Source organism: Pogona vitticeps, chromosome 1, assembly GCF_051106095.1.
Source record: "Pogona vitticeps strain Pit_001003342236 chromosome 1, PviZW2.1, whole genome shotgun sequence".
Taxonomy (NCBI): domain Eukaryota; kingdom Metazoa; phylum Chordata; class Lepidosauria; order Squamata; family Agamidae; genus Pogona; species Pogona vitticeps.
Genome location: NC_135783.1, coordinates 50,554,400 through 50,574,810, shown reverse-complemented (window position 1 = coordinate 50,574,810; position 20,411 = coordinate 50,554,400). Strand labels below are relative to the sequence as shown.

Genomic DNA, 20,411 nt, shown 5'->3' with positions numbered 1-20,411 from the left:
GAAGGCGGTTCTCAAGTCAAAAAGTTCTCAGGTCAAATCTGCATTTCCCATAGGAATGCATTGAAAACCATTTGATCCGTATCTGCTCTTTTCCATCCATAGAAACTAATGGGAAGCTGCTATTCTGCCTTCGACCACTAGAGGGGGATATTTTGTTTCTTTTTTTCTTAGGTCAAGAAAGGTTCAGGGAAGGCAGGGAAAATACAATCCAGGCAGTACCAGGCAGTCTGAAGACTGTCTCCCAATCCACTCTCTAAACGCTGGGAGGAGTGAGGAAGCAGACAGGCACCCTTTTCACTGGCCAACAGTTAACTGAAAGTTCAAATTTTGCACTTTCCCTGCCTCCCACGTGGTTTTTTTCAGTTCTTAACTCAAATCTAAGTATGTAAGTCAAGTCAATATTTTCCTATGAGAGTGGTTCTTAAGTCAAAATGTTCTTAACTCGAGCCGTTCTTAAGTCAAGACCCCACTGTATGAGTATCACATATGGGACATGAGTTTCACTGCCAGTTGAGTCATTGGCCGTACTTGCATTCAAAGCTGAGTGTCTTCAGTTATTGCTTGCTTTCAATAAGGGTTGGGTAATGTTGGGGGATGCAGTTTACGTGACCCCTAGACAGCATAGCTAGTGGTCAGGATTGATGATATGTATGTTGGTGTGAGTTGTGGCCCAGCAAGATCTGGAAAACCAAAATTTCTCACCCCTGTTTTACACAAACCAAGGAATGATAAATCTAAATACTCTTTCATTTCAACAAAAGAGAACAAATCAAAAAAATGGAAGAAGAATGAACACCATGCTTTTGCATGTAGAGCACCAGTTCAAAGAGCAGCAGAACCAACTACTGTTCTTAGACGGCTTTTCCACAACAGGGTATTTTTAGGCCGGGCTTCAAACCAGTCCTGTTGGTGGTACTGTCAGTGTTTATACTCCCCTCTCTTCTATAATAAAATTCTTAAGAGAAGATGCATATGACAATGGAACAATACTTTCAAATGATACATTATCTTTTGGCTGTTTGAATGGAGGGGCAAGTAAGAATAAGGTCTTGAATCCCACAAGTGGCCTGCAGGAATAACAATAGTTGGAGTCAAACTAACATGCTGCCCCTCTTTGCACATTGATTTTAACGCTTCTAGTAAATTCTTGAACAGGAATGTTTAGTGAACACCCATGATATTGTAAGACAGATATTAATCTCGTGGTAATGTTGGTTTAGAGAGAAAGTGTGGTGTTGTGGATAAAAGGCAACCTGACTTCAGATTCCTGCCATGAAAGCTCTCTGGGAGGGGCCTACTCCTTAAATGTCTCATGTATCTTGAAAACCCTATGAGGGTTGCTATAAGCTGCATGCACCTTCACAGCATATAACAGCAATAACAAATTTAATTCAGTATACATAACTGATACATTCTGCAGGATCTTGGCCATCTGGTTACTAAATTTCCTAGGGAGCTATAGTTAAACTTTAAATTGACCAATCCAGATAAGGAATGCTGAGTTCTCACTTATATGTCCTGCTGAGGAGGTGGAGTGAATCCCTGTTTACCATCTACATCATCCCTCCTTCGAATGAAGGTATCTTGATAGAGGAGAGGTTTGTGTACAGAAGTGGATTAGCTTTGTTTTACTCTGATGTTCTATTTGTAAAACTATTCTTTCATTAAAAACTCACATTCCTTTTTGAAATGTATGTGAATCCTGTCCTGCACTTAGCCATGCTCAAGAACTTCCAGAACTGAGTCCAGTATGTATTCTTTCTGCACAGCCCCTGTAACTAAGATACATTTCCAAAAGGCAGGTTTTGGTTTTGAAGAACTGGAACTCCACTAATTCTTAAAACTTTCAAACTGAATTAATAATACCAAAATATCTTACCAGCCTATATGAATATCTTACAGGTGACTGAATGGGGAGCTTTGCAAGCTGCTGGGCTGAGGGCCAAACTAGACATACTTGTTTGTAAAACACATTTTTCCCAGTCTACTGTTCACAGAAAATGAAATGACTCAGGCTGTGGGAAAATTGTTTCAAGTTATGGAATGCACTGTAGCAGGGAACAAGTTTCACTCTTTTCCTCCATATAATCACTGTTCTGCAAAAAATAGGACCTTATCTGGCTTTAAATGTGGATAGGACAAATAATTAATTTAAGCATGAGCCTTATTTAAGTGTTGATTGTCTAGTCTTCTCCAGTGGGTGAACAGGGAACGGTATACCCTTGCCTCTTTTTACTGTCAATTTCTCCATGTGGGTTCTCCACACAATCAGGAAGTCTAGAAAATTGGTTTCTTACTTGTGTAGAAAGCCTACATGTGAGTATACTTCTGTCCTCTACAGACATACTGCTTTCTACATAGAGAAAGCAACAGTAAAGTAAGAAGAGGTGTTATGCCTTCCCCTGCTCACAAGCTGGATAGAACTGGGTAAGTAACAGAACCAGATTGTACATATTAGGCTCTGTTAACCATTCTTGAATGAATATCTAACTGCAGGATAAAGTCCTTGTTATAAGGAATTTCAGATATAGAAGTGAATACTTATCCTTTTTTAAATTTTTTTAGTTACAGGTATGTATTCGGGCTTTGGCTTTTTGCTTCTTCTAGTTCCTTAAACTATGAGATTAATATCAGAAGCCCATTGTTTTATTTTTTATGGGATATACATTTTTTAAAAATAAATCTTTAAAAACTGAATATTAATACGTTGTTCCTGGCAAGGAGGAACACATAAAGAAGTATATATGCTTTTTCAGTGTTGAAATCTGACTTTTTCATTTGCTTTTGTATTGTGCTAGCATTGATTTGAAAGCTGGAAAGCTCTGAGGTTTGTGTCTTTTAGATGTGAAATTGGAATGATGAATATGTGAAGGACATGTCTTGACTCCCTCTGTGGCTAATCTGTAGGTTGTATGCATTAGGAGAGAGGATGCAAGTTGTTGTTGGTTGGTCTTTAATGGTGAATGACGTGCCAGAGAATTCAAGAAGAAAGCAAATGCCTTTTCCTTTTTAAAGAATTAATCCTAACGTCAAAGACATGGCCTTCTATTTCACTCATTTCTGTGAGAAATAAAAGATAGTTGATGGTAGTATGTGTCTGTGTATGTATATGTTCATTTATGGGATTTTTTTCTTTGTGTGATAGAGACAAGGTTCATATTTATCATCTGTAAGAATTATCATGAGTATGGTAGAGTTTCTAGAATCCAGAACCAAACATTCTAGTTTTATTAGCCTCCATCTGACACTGTTTTGAGATTGGTCAGTAATATTTGCATGTGTTTGATTATTTTGCAGTTCTTTGTCCTACATGAAGATAGCAGTGAAAGATAGCCATGCTGATTTGTGTGAAAAGACATTTTCTATGGGTTCTTCAGAACTTTCAGTTTGTTCGGCATTGTGTCAAATTCTAATCTCGTATTCAAACGTATTTACTACTTTTGTTGCCTGCTTGGACTGTTCAATCTTGGAGTAAGTCCTATGGAGCATGTAGAATGCATCCATTTTTTTCTCACTTAAGTGTGATGCGATTGGGAAACAAAACAAATTCTGTACAGTTTTATTCACTTGCTGTATTGTTTTGGCTTTTTAGCACTATTTTTACACTAAATGGCATGTATTTATTCCCCACAGCAATTAGATTTTGTGGAGCAAAACTAAACTTTAATGTAAATAAAATAAGCCTATTAAGTTCAACTGAATTTTATTAAAAACTGTAATAGGTTATTATATTAATTGTGTAAAGCAGATCAAACGTTGAACCTGCACTTCAAAAATTCCATTGAAGAGCTTCACTGGAAATTCTAGAATGGTGTTATGAAAACTAGCACTGATTTTTAAAGAGTGAAACAGTATTGTATTATTGTGTATCAGTTCTCATGAATTTTCAGCAAAAAAAAGTTTTAACAAACCATTAGACCATTATCTTTCATTTCTGATCCTTGTTTAACCAGCACACAATTCAGTTGGAAGTCATTTGAACAAATCCCAGTAAAATGATGGAAGCAGTGAAAGAGCACAGATAGACTTGTCTAGGAGAATCTCCTGATGGGTTGTGCTTACAGATTTGTCCCATGGCTTTCATTTTCTGCCTTTTCATCATTTTAAGGAATGTAGCTGAACATGGATACTGTACCTTGCTGCTATTGTGCTTTTTAGTCCACATGTTAAATGTTTGTCATGACATTTTATATGCTGCATTGTGTTAATAAATACTTTTAAAAACTTGCTGTTCTTTAATTCACTATTTACTGCTCGGGGGTAAGCAGCCTTGATAATGGTATCGGCTCTTCAACCTGCATCTCCTTCCAGTGACTGTCACTGATGAAAGCTACCTTCATTCTGAACTTACTTTAACAGGATACAGTCATGGCCAAAAATATTGGCACGCTTGCAGTTCTGTCAGAAAATGCGACAGTTCTGTCAGAAAACTGTTGCAATTGCAGATGCTTTGGTACTCACATGTTCATTTCTTTGGTTTGCATTGGAACAACACAAAAAAAACAGAGAAGAAAAGTAAAATCTGGTACAATCCCACACAGAAACCCCAAAATGCACTGGTCAAAATTATTGGCACCCTGTCTAAATTGTAAGAAATAATTGCTTTTCAAGCATGTGATGCTTCTTTAATTTGTATTTAGACACACCTGTTACAAGTAAGAGGTGTGGGCAGTATAGTAATCACACTTGCCATTTGCCAGTTAAGATGGAGAAAAGTTGACTCAGTCCTTGTGTTGTGTGTGACACTGAGTGAGCATGGAGAAAAGAAGTAAATGTAAAGAGTTGTCTGTGAATTCGAGATTAAAAATTGTGGAAAATCATTGACTATCTCAAGGCTACAAGTCCATCTCCAGAGATCTTAATGTTCCTGTGTCCACTGTGCACAATATTACCCAGAGGTTTACAGCCCATGGCACTGTAGCTAACCTCCCTGGACATGGATGGAAGAGCAAAATTACTGAAAAATTACAACGAAGGGTTGTTTGAATAGTGGATACAGAACCCAGATTAACTTCCAAACAAATTCAAGCTGATCTGCAGAGACAGGGTACAACAGTGCCAGCTTGCACTATCCATCACCATCTGAATGAAAAAGGACACTATGGTAGGAGACCCAGAAGGACACCACTGCTGACACAAAGGCATAAAAAAATCAAGACTGGAGTATGCCAAAACCTACGTGACAAAACCACAATCCTGGGAGAACGCACTGTGGGCAGATGAGACAGAAGCAGAGCTTTTTGGTCAAGGACATCATGGCACTGTTTACAGAAAAAGAAATGAAGCATTCAAAAGAAAAGAACACAGTCCCTACAGTCAAACATGGTGGAGGTGTGACAAACCCAGACCTACTGGGATATGCCACAGTTTCACTAAGCTGCCACCAACCATTCCCTATAAGAAGTCACACAGACCAGGGATGGATTTTTAAACAAATAAAAGAACAAGGTTTATTTACATAACACACAGGGAAAATAAAATGATCAAGTGAATAGGATACAGTAACGTGGCTTAGTCTCAATCATACATACACACAGTTTGGTTCACACAGAACACTTAACTTGAAGCACAGACCCTGAACCTATCAGTTCTGGCTAACCATACAGACACCTGAACCTATCAGGTTGGTACTGACTGACACACAGTAGTACCCTGTCTGACACACAGCCTCCCACTCAAGCTTCTTCTCTCAGCTCTTCTCCAGCTTCCCTCCAGCTTCTAAACTTCTCCACACAGGATTCACGTATATATACAGTACAGCCCCTCCTCCTGATGTCTCGCCTTCCACTCCCCATAGGATGGAACTGTTACATACAGCACTGATGTTACCTGTCTGTCATGGGTTTGGAGGGAAAGTTCCATCCTATGGGGAGTGGAAGGCGGGACATCAGGAGGAGGGGCTGTACTGTATATATAGGTGAAGCCTGTGTGGTGAAGTTGAGCAGACGCTGGGATGTGAAGAAGCAGCAGCTGGGAAGAAGAAGCTGGTGTGGGAGTCTGTGTGTCAGACAGGGTACTACTGTGTGTCAGAGTACCAACCTGATAGGTTCAGGTGTCTGTTGGTTAGCCAGAACTGATAGGTTCAGGGTCTGTGCTTCAAGTTAAGGGTTCTGTGTGAACCAAACTGTATGCATGTATGAATGAGACTAAGCCACGTTACTATATCTTATTCACCTGATCATTTTATTTTTCCTGTGTGTTGTTTTAAATAAACCTTATTCTTTTATTTGTTTGAAAATCCATCCCTGGTCTGTGTGACTTCTTACAGGGAATGGTTGGTGGCAGCTTAGTTAACGTGTGGCAGATCCCAGTAGGTCTGGGTTTGTCACATTGATTGGTGTCCAGCGTGTGGGATACGACTGGTCCAGTTGTCCAGCGGTCCAGCAAAGCCTTGGCAAGTGTGCCCAGAGCAAGGGGGGTCTAGTCAGGGACAATCTGAGGCGCGTAGGTAATCTTCTAGGTGTACCTCACGGGGAGGTGCGCTAGTGGAAGAACGTGCCAACTGGGGAGACTAGATTAGGGTGCTCTGAGGCAGCCTGTTTTTGGCGGGAAAAAAGCTGAGGCAAAACTGTGAAACAGCAGTGATCTAGCCTGCCTGCTGAGAGGCCCAGCAGAGGGGGGTAGACTCAAACTCGCTACTGTTGCAAGTTAAGTGCTGAAGAACAGCAGCAATCTATAGAAAGCTGGTTCTGAGGCAAAAGAGAAAAAAAAAAGTGGTCGTTTTATTTTGAGGCTTGACTTTTTAAAGCAGCCTGTTCTGAGGGGGGATTATGCCCCTGACTCGAAGCCAAGTGGCAGAAATGGGTGAAGTGAAAGACCCCCAGGTTGACCAAGGTTCTGAGGATGAATTTGGCTCAGTGCAGGGTGACAGCACAGGAGAGCAGAACCCAGAACTCAGAAAATTGCTCCTAGCCCAACAGCATGAACTGAGGGTGAGGGAAATGGAGGAAAGGTTAGAGAGAGAAAGAATGGAGGAAAGGGAGAAACAACGGCAATTTGAACTAGAGAGAGAGAGAGAGAAAATTGCTCTGGAAAAAGAAAGGATGGCGTTTGAATTAAGAAAACTGGAACTGATGAACCAGAACAATAATAACAATAGGGATTCTGAGGGAGGCCAATTGTCTAAAGCTGACCTGAAGAAATTCCCTGTGTACCACAAGGGAGATTGTCCTGAGGTGTTCTTTTCCCTAGTGGAAAGAGCGTTTGTGGACTTCTCAGTGAGGGAAACTGAGAAGATGACCATCATGCGATCTTTAATCAGTGGTAGCCTGGCTGAGGTCTATGCCGAGATGCCTGAGGAACTGATGAAAGATTTTGCAAAGTTTAAAAAACTGGTGTTTGCAAGACATGGGATAAATGCGGAACAGCTGAGGCAAAGATTTAGGTCAATCACCAAGAAGCCAGAGCAGACTTTTACCCAAGTGGGGGCCCAATTGGTGAGGCTGCTTGAGAAATGGCTATCTCAGGAGGGGACAGAGACCTTTCAGCAGCTTAAAGATTTGATAGCACTGGAACAGTTCTATTCAGTCCTGCATGGGGAATTGAAATTCCAGGTGAGGGAAAGGAAACCAAAATCTGTGGTAGAAGCAGCCGAGATCGCAGATTTTATTTCGCAAATAAGAAAGCCCTTGGGTGAGGGGAAATCTATAGGTACACCCAAAGAAACCTACAGCAAGTACTCTCAGGGACCAGGGAAAAGCCAGCAAGGGGGAGGGGCCCATGGTGAAGGGAAGCCCTCAGACATGAAACCAAGACCTCAGATTTTGGAGGGAAAACCAAAACAAGATGAGAGAGAATCAAAATACACCAGAAAATGTTATTTCTGTCAGGGAAAGGGCCATCTAATCTCAGAGTGTGAGAAATTAAAGCAGCTAAAAGGAATGGTGCCTCAGGATTCTAGTGGAACCAAGCCAAAAGCTGTGTTCTGTGTCCAGAAAGAGCAAGGCTCATTGTCACTGAGGGAGCCTGTTGCCATGGCGACTCAATCTGGAACAGCTACATCTGCTGATCAGGCTGAGGAAAATGGTCCTCTTGTAGAAGTCAGGCGCTGCCTGTTGGTGAGGACAGATTCCCAGTTGTTTGAGACAGCAGGGGTGGATGTAGGAATACTTGACCGTCAGTATCGGGGGCTGCGGGACACTTGTTCCCAGGTGACCCTGTGCCATCCAGATATTATTCTGTTTCCACCACCGCTTCTGAACTCCCCTCTGCTTCCGTCTCTGGCTCATCATTACCCCCCTGAACTGTCCCCGTGGTGGCTTGTGAGCGTGTAATCACTAGCACCCGTTTCACATGTTCAGCCAGGTCATTTCCCACGAGCACGGCTGCTGGCAGAGTCGATGAAATCGCTAGCCGCCAAACTCCCCTCCAGCCTTGAAAGTTCATAGGTACCTCAGCTACTGGCAGCGAAATCACCTGTCCCTCAATCCCTGCCACCTTTATGCTCTCATTCGGGATTATATACTCCCTAGGAATAATATCTGGATGGCACAGGGTCACCTGGGAACAAGTATCCCTTAACCCCCGATACTGATGGTCAAGTATTCCTACGTCCACCCCTGCTGTTTCAAACAACTGAGAATCTGTTCTCACAAGTAAGCAGCGCCTGACCTCCACAAGAGGACCATTTTCCTCAGCCTGATCAGCAGATGTAACTGTTCCAGATTGAGTAGCCATGGCAACAGGCTCCCTCAGTGACAAGGAGCTTTGCTCTTTCTGGACACAGAACACAGCTTTTGGCTTGGTTCCACTCGAATCATGAGGCACATTTCCTTTTAGCTGCTTTAATTTCTCACACTCTGAGATTAGATGGCCCTTTCCCTGACAGAAATAACATTTTCTGTTATATTTTGAGTCTTTCTCATCTTGTTTTGGTTTTCCCTCCAAAATCTGAGGTCTTGGTTTCATGTCTGAGGGCTTCCCTTCACCATGGGCCCCTCCCCCTTGCTGGTTTTTCCCTGGTCCCTGAGAGTACTTGCTGTAGGTTTCTTTAGGTTTCCCCATCGATTTCCCCTCACCCAAGGGCTTTCTTATTTGGGAAATAAAATCTGCGATCTCGGCTGCTTCTGCCACAGATTTCGGTTTCCTTTCCCTCACCTGGAACTTCAGTTCCCCATGCAGGACTGAATAGAACTGTTCCAGCGCTATCAGGTCTTTGAGCTGCTGGTAGGTCTCTGTCCCCTCCTGGGATAGCCATTTCTCTAGCAGCCTCACCAATTGGGCCCCCACTTGGGTAAAAGTCTGCTCTGGTTTCTTTGTGAGGGACCTGAATCTTTGCCTCAGCTGTTCCGCATTTATCCCATGTCTTGCAAACACCAGTTTTTTAAACTCTGCAAAATCTTTCATCAGTTCCTCTGGCATCTCTGCATAGACTTCTGCCAGGCTGCCACTGATTAAAGACCGCATAATGGTCATCTTCTCAGTTTCCCTTACTGAGAAGTCCACAAACGCTCTTTCCACTAAGGAAAAGAACACCTCAGGGCAATCTCCCTTGTGGTACACAGGGAATTTCTTCAGGTCAGCTTTAGACAATTGGCCTCCCTCAGAATCCCTATTGTTATTATTATTCTGGTTCATCAGTTCCAATTTTCGTAACTCAAAGGCCATTCTTTCTTTTTCCAGAGCAATTTTCTCTCTCTCCCTCTCCATTTCCATTCTCTGTCTCTCTAATCTTTCTTCTTTTTCAAATTTCTCTATTTCAAATTGCCTTTGTTTCTCTCTTTCCCTTTCCTCCATTTTTCTCTCTCTAATCTTTCCTCCATTTCAAATTGCCTCATCCTCAGTTCATGCTGTTGGGCTATGAGCATTTTCCTGAGTTCTGGGTTCTGTTCTCCCGTGCTGTCACCCTGCACTGAGCCAAATTCATCCTCAGAACCTTGGTCTACCTGGGGGTCTTTCACTTCACCCATTTCTGCCATTTGGCTTCGAGTCAAGGGCATAATCCCCCCCCCCCGAACAGGCTGCTTTCAAAAGTCAAGCCTCAAAATAAAGCGACCACTTTTTTTTTCTTTCTTTTGCCTCAGAACCAGCCTTCTATAGATTGCTGCTGTTCTTCAGCACTAACTTGCAACTGTTGCCAGCCGGAGTCTACCCCCCTCTGCTAGGCCTCTCAGCAGACAAGCTAGATCACTGCTACTTTACACAGTTTTGCCTCAGCCTTTTCCCGCCAAAACAGGTTGCCTCAGAGCTCCCTAATCTAGTCTCCCCAGTTGGCACGTTCTTCCACTAGCGCACCTCCCCGTGAGGTACGCCTAGAAGATTACCTACGCGCCCTCAGATTGTCCCTGACTAGACCCCCCTTGCTCTGGGCACACTTGCCAAGGCTTTGCTGGACCACTGGACACTGGACCAGTCGTATCCCACCGCTGCCACCAATCAATGTGACAAACCCAGACCTACTGGGATATGCCACAGTTTCACTAAGCTGCCACCAACCATTCCCTATAAGAAGTCACACAGACCAGGGATGGATTTTTAAACAAATAAAAGAACAAGGTTTATTTACATAACACACAGGGAAAATAAAATGATCAAGTGAATAGGATACAGTAACGTGGCTTAGTCTCAATCATACATACACACAGTTTGGTTCACACAGAACACTTAACTTGAAGCACAGACCCTGAACCTATCAGTTCTGGCTAACCATACAGACACCTGAACCTATCAGGTTGGTACTGACTGACACACAGTAGTACCCTGTCTGACACACAGCCTCCCACTCAAGCTTCTTCTCTCAGCTCTTCTCCAGCTTCCCTCCAGCTTCTAAACTTCTCCACACAGGATTCACGTATATATACAGTACAGCCCCTCCTCCTGATGTCCCGCCTTCCACTCCCCATAGGATGGAACTTTCCCTCCAAACCCATGACAGACAGGTAACATCAGTGCTGTATGTAACAGGAGGTTCAAAATGTTTTGGGGTTGCTTTGCTGCTTTCTGGCACTGGGTCCCTTTACTGTATGAACAGTATCATGAAATCTGATGATTACCAAAGAATTTTGGGGTGCAAGGTAGTGGCCAGTGTCAGAAAGCTCCACCAGAGGTCATGGGTCTTCCAGCAGGACAATGACCTGAAATACACTTCAAAAAGCACTCAGAAATGGTTACAAACAAAGCGCTAGAGATTTCTGAAGTGGCCAGCAATGAGTCCAGATCTGAATCCCATAGAACACCTTCGGAGAGATCTCAAAACAGCATTTGGGAGAAGGCATCCTTCAAATCTGAAGGCCCTGGAGCAGTTTGCAAAAGAAGAGTGGTCCAAAATTCCAGTAGAGAGGTGTAAGAAACTCATTCATGGTTACAGGAAGCTATTGATTTCAGTTATTTTTTCCCAAGGGGGTGCTACCAAATATTAAGGGTGCCAATAATTTTGGTCAGTGCATTTTGGGGTTTCTTGTGGGATTGTATCAGATTTTTCTTTTCTTCTCTGTTTTTTGTGTTGTTCCAATGCAAACCAAAGAAATGAACATGTGAGTACCAAAACATTTGCAACTGCAACAATTTTCTGAGAGAAGTGTCACGTTTTCTGACAGAATTGCAAGGTGCCAATATTTTTGGCCATGACTGTAAATATTATTTATAAAGATCTTGGAATGGGGAGTAAAAATTAAAACCAGGACCCTGCAGTTCCCCCATACCATTAGGGTTTTGCAGGTTCAGAAGATTCTGTGTCTCCTATGCCTTGCTAACAAGACTTCAAAAAGCAACACTGAACCAAATGTGTGCTCTGGGGAAGAGACTCAAAAAAAGGAAAAAATGAGATTGTAAGTGGTAATTCTTCAGACTAAAAAGTAAAATGAAATGGAAAATTGTGATTGCAGGTTTCGTATAACTGTAAGGCCTGGAATAATTTGGATAATAGAGTCAGAGAGTCCCCACGTTCATATATTTCCTTTTTAAAAGTCCTGAATCTGTCTTTGTTAAAAAAGAATATTTTAAATAAAATAAATAATAATAGTTATAGTGGCAATGGAGAAAAAATCCTAATAGAAAGTCTTAGCGTAAGAATGCACAAAGAAATGCTACACAACCACTGCTAGTGGTGAACCACCCCCTTTTGAGAAGCAGTTGGATAATTTCTCATTCCCTTTGACAGATTTGGTGAGATTGTCCACCATGCCCCAAATATAAGGTACACTGGGCTGATACAAGGTAAGAAAGAGGTAGTAGCCCACTTGTAAGCCAAAATAATTTTTAAAATAAAGTAGCATAATTTAATGTCAGTCTTCATCTCTGCAGCAGCCAAATAAGTTTCATGTTCTGTCTGCCAGAAAGGGAAGTTACGACTTTTCCTTTGGGATACTAATCTTGACACAGCACTGTGTATCTTTGTTACCACCACATCAAATTACCCCCATATGTGTACTGCTTTCATGAGGGCCGGAAATAGCAACTAGCTGGGAATGTCATACTTCTGTTCTTAGCAACAGTGTTTGTGATGGACACATTTACACATGTGCTTCATGAGATAAACTAATTTAATAGCTTATTTACAGATGTAACATTTATTTTATTTACAAGATTTTTTTAGCCACACCATTCATTACCAGTGGTCTCTGAGTGGTGTACAACAATATTAAAACATGAAAATCATTAAAAATAGGCAATATTATAATAATATCCTATATTAAAAACAATCATTAAAACATTAATATTAATAAATCGTGCTGCTCATATGGCCAGCTAAAGAATACTATTTAATTAAAATGCTGGCTAAACAGAAAGGTTTTTTCCTGGCACCGAAAAGCCAAAAGTGTTTGAGCCAGGGTGGATCTCTATAGGGAGGGCGTTCCAAAGTTGGGGGGCTAGATTCTCTTTTGCTCACATTCTTTGTGATAGTGAGGCTAAATAATTCGCACACAGTGTGAACATGATATTCCAGAACGGGTGCAAACCCATCTAGAATTGTCGGTAGTTACAAACCAAGTTCGTTTGACTGCTGATCAACATTCAGTTTATCCAGAAAAAGCCAGTTAATTAGGTCACATCCAGTCCATTCTTGGGCACAGAAAACAAATCTGATTCTTTGGCATTTGCTGCAAAAGAAAGAAAGATGGAAGATGAATATCAGCAGCATAACGATGGAATCCCAAATCCTACATGACCTCTCATGACATCTCTCTCTCTCTCTCTCCCTCATGTGAAGTTCCTGGAATGGTGCTTGAGAACAGCCAAGGTAGTGGTTGCCATGGCACTGGCTGCAAACTGGGTCTGAGGGATATCTTGCACCCTTGCTCATGAAGTACTTTGCAGGCCCTCAGAGAGCACCATCAGCCCAGGTCACAATTAATGGATAATTGATAGTTTTCATAATTCAGACTTGCACATTTTTCAAGTTTCCATACATTATATTTCCTCACCTTTTAAAAATGAGCCCAGAACAAGAGGCAATGACATTGGAAATACCTCTGGAATCTGCCCCCAGACATATTGCTTTCAAAAGCTAGGTTTTAATATATAGAAACACATTGGCATGAATACATATCCCAGGATCCAACTGTCAATTTGCCAATGGGACTGCAGCCATCAGCAAAGGCAGGAGGGTAATTAATCAATCAATCAATCAATCAATCAATCAATCAATCAATTAATTAATTAATTAATGAAAAATATTTTTACCCCGCCTTTCTTCTTGAAAAGGACACAAAGCGGCTTACAACAGTAAAATACAATAATTAAAGTTAAATATCTATCCCCCTCCGTGTCCTCTGCAGCCCATTATGCAGCTTCACAATCTGATCAAGGATGCTGAAAAACATTCTGAAGCAGGTTTTCAGGCAGTGCAGATGGCTGTAGTGGGAAGGGAAGGGAAAGTCTTATGATATCAGTAGAACACTAGTCTGATGCTGGAGTTAGGCCTTTGCTTTTACAGTAATGTGTGATGGTATACAAAAGACGAAGTATATAGTATATTGGTGAACAAATCAGAGATGTACATGGGATTGTGTAACAAGAAGGCTTATGAGTTCTGATGCTGATGCTCCTCTCCCTGCCTGTGCCCAAAACACCCAATGGTGTTATCCTGCTGCTGGTGCAAGGCGGAATCCACTAACACTTTGTGCATGTGGAAATCCTTGTGTAACTGCAAGGCAAAGATTAACAGGTCAAGTGCAAAGCTCACCAGCCACAGAAATGTCATGCTCCACATTTGCCAACAGGATTCTGGCAGGTATACGTATTTAACAAGACTTTGATATATTTTAGATATTGAATACATTTATGTTTGTAGCAAGATCACGTTTCACTTCTGGAATGTTTTTTTCCTTAGCAAATTTCAGTCCTGGTCATATTATGGTGGACATCATTAAACAAACTAGATGAGAAATGATCCAGTATTAGCACCTTTTGTTATATTAATAAACTAACAATGTATCCGTGCTGATGAAGCATCTTTGCTTAACACAGCACAATTATTCCAAGCAAGGATGTATGCAGGGGTGGGCATAGTAAAGCCTTCCAGATGTCAGACTACAATTCGCATCAGCCCTAAGCAACATTACTGGTAGTGAAGCATGCTGGAAATTACAGTTAGCCAATATCTGGAGAACAAGGGACGTGGTGGCACTGCGGGCTAAACTGCAGAAGCCTGTGCTGCAGGGTCAGAAGACCAGCAGTCGTAAGATTGAATCCACGTGACAGAGTGAGCTCCCATCGCTTTGTCCCAGCTCTTCTCCAACCTAGCAGTTTGAAAGTATGTAAATGCGAGTAGATAAATAGGTGTCACCTCGGTGGGAAGGTAAAATGGCGTTCTTTAGTCACACTGGCCATGTGACCACGTAAGATTGTCTTCAGACAAGCGCTGGCTCTACAGCTTGAAAACGAGATGAGCACCACCTCCTAGAGTCGGACACGACTGGACTAAAAATATCAAGGGGAACCTTTACCTAATATCTGGAGAACTGTCCTTTACCCACCCAGATGTACATGATGTGCTTTCAGATCAAACCAATGGGATGCTGCATTTCATACGGGTTCTATACAGGGCATGCTATACAAACAAGAATGCTTGACTTTCTTCATTGTTACACTGCCTTTATCGTTTATATTTTAAGAACAGAAAATTGTTTCCTCTTCCTTTTCAGGAATATTTTGTGCAAACATTTATTTGTGACCACACGATGGCAGTGTTCACTTGCTGAGTTAGTTCCTGGAAAACATGAAGCAGGGGACTGTGTCTTAAAAATGATCCTTGCTCTTTCATCTGGAGTTACTTTAATCCATTCTGGATTTATGTGGCTACTAGGACAAAGGCACATGGCACATTGTATACAGTCATGATTTGTTAAATTTATACTATCCAAGTAGTAAAATGTCCTTTATTTCTTGTTTAGTCATTAAGTCGTGTCCAACTCTTCATGACCCCATGGACCAGAGCACGCCAGGCCCTCCTGTCTTCCACTGCCTTCCACAGTTTTGTTAAATTCATGTTGGTAGCTTCGGTGACACTGCCCATCCATCTCGTCCTCTGTTGTCCCCTTCTCCTCTTGCCTTCACACTTTCCCAACATCACAGTCTTTTCCAGGGAGTCTCCTCATGAGATGGCCAAAGTATTGGAGCCTCAGCTTCAGGATCTGTCCTGCCAGTGAGCACTCAGGGTTGATTTCCTTCAGAATAGATACAGTAGGATTGTTCTCCTTGCAGTCCAGGGGACTCTCAAGAGTCTCCTCCAGCACCACAATTCAAAAGCATCAATTCTTCGGCAGTCAGCCTTCTTTATGGTCCTGCTCTCACTTCCATACATCGCTATAGGAAAAACCATAGCTTTGACTATTCGGACTTTTGTTGGCAAGGTGATGTCTCTGCTTTTTAAGATGTTGTCAAGGTTTGTCATCACTTTCCTCCCAAGAAGCAGGCATCTTTTAATTTTGTGGTTGCTGTCACCATCTGAGTCCAAGAAAGTAAAATCTGTCACTGCCTCCATATCTTCCCCTTCAATTTGCCAGGAGGTGATGGGACCAATGGCCATGACCTTAGTTTGTTTTTTTTTGTTTTTGTTTTGTTCTTTAATCCCTCCTAACTTTCTGCCATCAGAGTGGTATCATCTGCATATCTGAGGTTGTTGATATTTTTTCCAGCAATCTTAATTCCGTTTTGGGATTCCTCCAGTCCAGCCTTTCACATGATGTATTCTGCATATAAGTTAAATAAGCAGGCAGACAATATACAGCCTCGTCGTACTCCTTTCCCAATTTTCAGTTGTTTCATATCCAGTTCTGTTGCTTCCTGTTCCACATTTAGATTTCTCAGGAGATGGATAAGGTGGTCAGGCACTCCCATTTCTATAAGAACGTTCCATAGTTTGCTGTGGTCCACACAGTCAAAGGCTTTTGCATAGTCAATGAAGCAGAAGTAAATGTTTTTCTAGAACTCTATGGATTTCTCCATAATCCAGTGCATGTTAGCAATTTGGTTCCTCTGCCCCTTTGAAATCCAGCTTGTACTTCCAGGAGATCTCAGTCCACATACTGCTGAAGCCTACCTTGTAGGATTTTGAGCATAACCTTATTAGTGTGAAATGAGTGCAATTGTACAGTAGTTGGAGCATTCTTTGGCACTGCCCTTCTTTGGGATTGGGATGTAGATTTATCTTTTCCAATCCTCTGGCCACTGCTCAGTTTTCCAAACTTGCTGACATATTGAGTGTACCACCTTAACACTGTCATCTTTTAAGATTTTAAATAGTTAGCCATGCTTTCTAAGGCTCACTTGACTTCACTCTCCAGGATTTCTGGCTCATGCTCAGCAACCACACTATCTGCCTTTTCCGGGACATCCAAATCTTTTCGGTATAATTCCTCTGTGTATTCTTGCCATCTCTTCTTGATGTCTACTGCTTCTGTTAGGTCCCTACGATTTTTGTCCTTTATCATGTCCATCTTTGCACAAAATGTTCCTTTAATATCTCCAGTTTTCTATTATTTTCCTCTATATCTTTGCATTGTTCATTTAAGAAGGCCCTCTTGTCTCTGCTTGCTTTTCTTTGGGATTCAGTATTCAATTTTCTGTAACTTTCCCTTTCTCCCTTGCATTTTGTTTCCCTTCTATTCTCTGCTATTTCTAAGGCCTCGTTGGACAGCCACTTTGCTTTCTTGCATTTCCTTTTCTTTGGGATGGTTTTTGTTGCTGTCTCCTGTACAAGGTTACGAGCCTCCATCCATAGTTCTTCAGGCACTCTTGTCCACCAAATTGAGTTCTTTAAATCTGTTCTTCACTTCCACTGTGTATTCATAAGGGATTTGGTTTAGATTATACCTGAGTAGCCCAGTGGTTTTTCCTCCTTTCTTCAGTTTAAGCTTGAGTTTTGCTATAAGAAGCTGATGATCAGAGCCACAATCAGCTCCAGGTATTGTTTTTGCTGACTGTATAGAGCAGTGGTCAGGGAACAGGGTAAATTAACCCAAATGGGATAAAAGTGAAAATCCCGGGGGGGGGATGAGCAGAGTGCTACCTCCTCCCTCCCACCCCCACCCTCTGAAGCCAAACCTCAAATTGTAAGCCACCTCTCCCTGTTACTTCCTTGGTTGCAGCAGGGCAGTTGTAAATCCTCTGTTGTTTCAGAGATCGGAGATAAGCCTGCTTGATTGGTTACAGCTGTGGATTAGCCCCAGGCAATCAATCAACCCGTGGCTTCTGAATGCTTCCTTTGGAAATGACTGCAAGCAAGCAGGAGGAGGGAAAGGATCACATTAATTAGCGAGGGAAGGTGAGAGAGACCGAGGGCTTCATCAACCTTATTTAAATGTATGGAGAAAATGGAGGGAGGGAGGGTGGGTGGGTGGATGGACATGTGTATGGATGTGTGTATGTGTGTGTGTGTGTGTGTGAGAGAGAGAGACTGACTCAAAACTATTAAAAAAGAACAGGCAAGCAAAAGAGAAAGCTTGAATTAAGGTGGGGGGAAGGGTGGCTTTTTAAGGTGCTGTCTAGGTTTCTCATCACTTTCCTCCCAAGAAGCAGGCGTCTTTTAATTTCGTGGCTGCTGTCACCCTCTGCACCGATAATGGAGCCCAAGAAAATAAAATCTGTCACTGCCTCCATATCTTCCCCTTCTATTTGCCAGGAGGTGATGGGACCAGTGGCCACAATCTTAGTTGTTTTGATGTTGAGCTTCAGACCATTTTATGCACTCTCCTCTTTCACCCTCATTACAAGGTTCTTTAAGTCCTCACTTTCTGCCATTCTTTTGCGTAGTCAATGAAGCAGAAGTAGATGTTTTTCTGGAACTCTCTGGCTTTCTCCATAATCCAGGGCATGTTAGCAATTTCGTCTCTAGCTCTTCTGCCCCCTCAAAATTCAGCTTGTACTTCTTGGAGTTCTTGGTCCACATACTGCTAAAGCCTACCTTGTACGATTTTGAGCATAACCTTGCTAGTGTGTCAAATGAGTGCAATTGTACGGTAGTTGGAGCATTCTTTGGCACTGCCCTTCTTTGGGATTGGGATGTAGACTGATCTTTTCCAATCCTCTGGCCACTGCTGAGTTTTCCATTGATGATGATAAAAAAAAAAAACACTGATCTTTTGATATTGGGCTGTGGCACCACGGTGGGTGACATGGCCTTTAGCCTGGTTTGTTCCTTTTTGCACACCACACATATAATGATTAAAGTGGCAGAGAAAGCCCCCTCCCCAATTCTGCGTTGGCTGTCTCTAGCAAGCATGTCATTGCTAGCACCACTCTGGTAGCCACTGATGGTGATTAAATACTCTGCGAGCTAGCAAAAATTTAATGCAACTTGCTAGGCACGTTGGACACCTTACTACTTCCTGTACCACACCATGGCTGGAGTGCAATGTGTTCCCACAAAAATAGTGCACATCTTTATCAAATTTGGTGCATCCTGCTAGTTCGGTACACAACCTGTGTAGATTCAATAATATGTTTAATTCAAATAATGTATGATTTCCTTCCTTTCGAATCAATGGGGTAATGTCGGCATATATAAATTTTTGTGGGGGGTAATATATAATTTTTTGTGGGGGGTAATATATAATTTTTTGTGGGGGGTAAAAGGTAAAAAAGTTCCCTGACCCCTGGTCTAGAGCTTCTCCATCGTTGGCTGCAGAGAACATAATCAATCTGATTTCAGTATTGCCCATCTGGTGATGTCCATGTGTAGAATCGCCTCTTGTGTTGTTGGAAAAGAGTGTTTGTGATGACCAGCTTGTTCTCTTGACAAAACTCTATTAGCCTTTGCCCTGCTTCATTTTGAACTCCAAGGTCAAACTTACCTGTTGTTCCTTTTATCTCTTGATTCCCTACTTTAGCATTCCAATCCCCTATAATGAGAAGAACATCTTTCTTTGGTGTCAGTTCTAGAAGGTGTTGTAAGTCTTCATAGAATTGGTCAATTTCAGCTTCTTCAGCATCGGTGATTGGTGCATAACCTTGGATTACTGTGATGCTGAAAGGTCTGCCTTGGATTTGTATTGAAAACATTCTATCATTTTTGAGATTGTATCCCAGTACAGCTTTTCCCACTATTTTGTTGACTATGAGGGCTAATCCATTTCTTCTATGGGATTCTCACCCACAATAGTAGATATGATAATCATCAGAATTGAATTTGCCCATTCCCATCCATTTTAGTTCACTGACACCCGGGATGTCAGTGTTTGCCATCTCCTGTTTGACCACATCCAGCTTACCAAGGTTCATAGATCTTACATTCCAGGTTCTTATGCAGTATTTTTCTTTGCCGCATCAGACTTTCCTTTCACTTCCAGGCACGTCCGCAGCACGTTCGACTTTGGCCCAACAACTTCATTAGCTCTGGAGCTACTTGTACTTATCCTTCACTCTTCCTCAGTAGCGTGTTGGACTCCTTCTGACCTGAGGGGTTCATCTTTCAATGTCATATCTTTTAGCCTTTTCTTTCTGTCTTTGTAGTTTTCTTGGCAAAGATACTGGAGTGGCTTGCCAGTTCCTGCTCCAGGTGGATTGTGTTTAGTCAGAACTCTCCACCCATCTTGGATGTCCCTGCATGGCATAGCCATAGCTTCTCTGAATTACTCAAGCCCCTTTGCCACAACAAGGCAGGAATCCCTGAAGGGGAAATGTCCTTTATAGCAATATTAAAAACCCATGACAATCAACAAAATAACTAAAATAATAACACATCCAATTTTATCAAAAATTAATATGGTAAAATCCAGCCATGTAAATTAATAGAAGCAATAAATTAAAGTTTAATTACCTGCCAGAAGAGGAAAATGATAGCTTAGTGTGTAAATGTGTATAAAGACACCAGGTGGAGACCTTCTAGGAAGTATGTGACAACACCAAAGGCTCTTTCACTACTAGCTCCCCATTGTACCATAGTGGACAGTGGCTTAAGAATTTGAAATATAAAGAATCAAAGATGCACTAAGGAAGAGAAAAATGAGAAAGCATGGATGTAACTTCCCAAC

General features: G+C 41.9%; 2 protein-coding genes and 1 long non-coding RNA gene across 5 annotated transcripts in view; 2 read left to right on the top strand and 1 right to left on the bottom strand.

Annotated features, from left to right (window-relative positions):
- FEZ2 (fasciculation and elongation protein zeta 2) overlaps positions 1-4,227 on the top strand; it is a 31,134-nt gene extending 26,907 nt beyond the window's left edge. For 2 of the 3 annotated variants that reach the window (XM_020802825.3, XM_020802827.3), the window contains one exon: positions 3,298-4,227. In XM_020802825.3, coding sequence (XP_020658484.3) covers positions 3,298-3,314 — 17 coding nt within the window. In that variant the 3' untranslated portion in view covers positions 3,315-4,227. Of the gene's footprint in view, positions 1-2,798; positions 2,828-3,297 lie in introns of all 3 variants that reach the window. The other variant, XM_020802826.3, reaches the window with a different exon arrangement.
- A 30-nt stretch (positions 4,228-4,257) lies between these two features.
- On the top strand, positions 4,258-11,965 carry LOC144585859 (uncharacterized). The gene is made up of 2 exons (XR_013540450.1): positions 4,258-5,331; positions 10,906-11,965. It is a non-coding gene; the product is annotated as an uncharacterized LOC144585859 (long non-coding RNA).
- A 496-nt stretch (positions 11,966-12,461) lies between these two features.
- LOC110083928 (microtubule cross-linking factor 3) overlaps positions 12,462-20,411 on the bottom strand; it is a 54,188-nt gene continuing 46,238 nt past the window's right edge. Inside the window, exon 8 of the mRNA XM_078383082.1 lies at positions 12,462-13,037. The gene's annotated coding sequence lies outside the window, so the exon portion shown is untranslated. The remainder of the gene's footprint in view (positions 13,038-20,411) is intronic.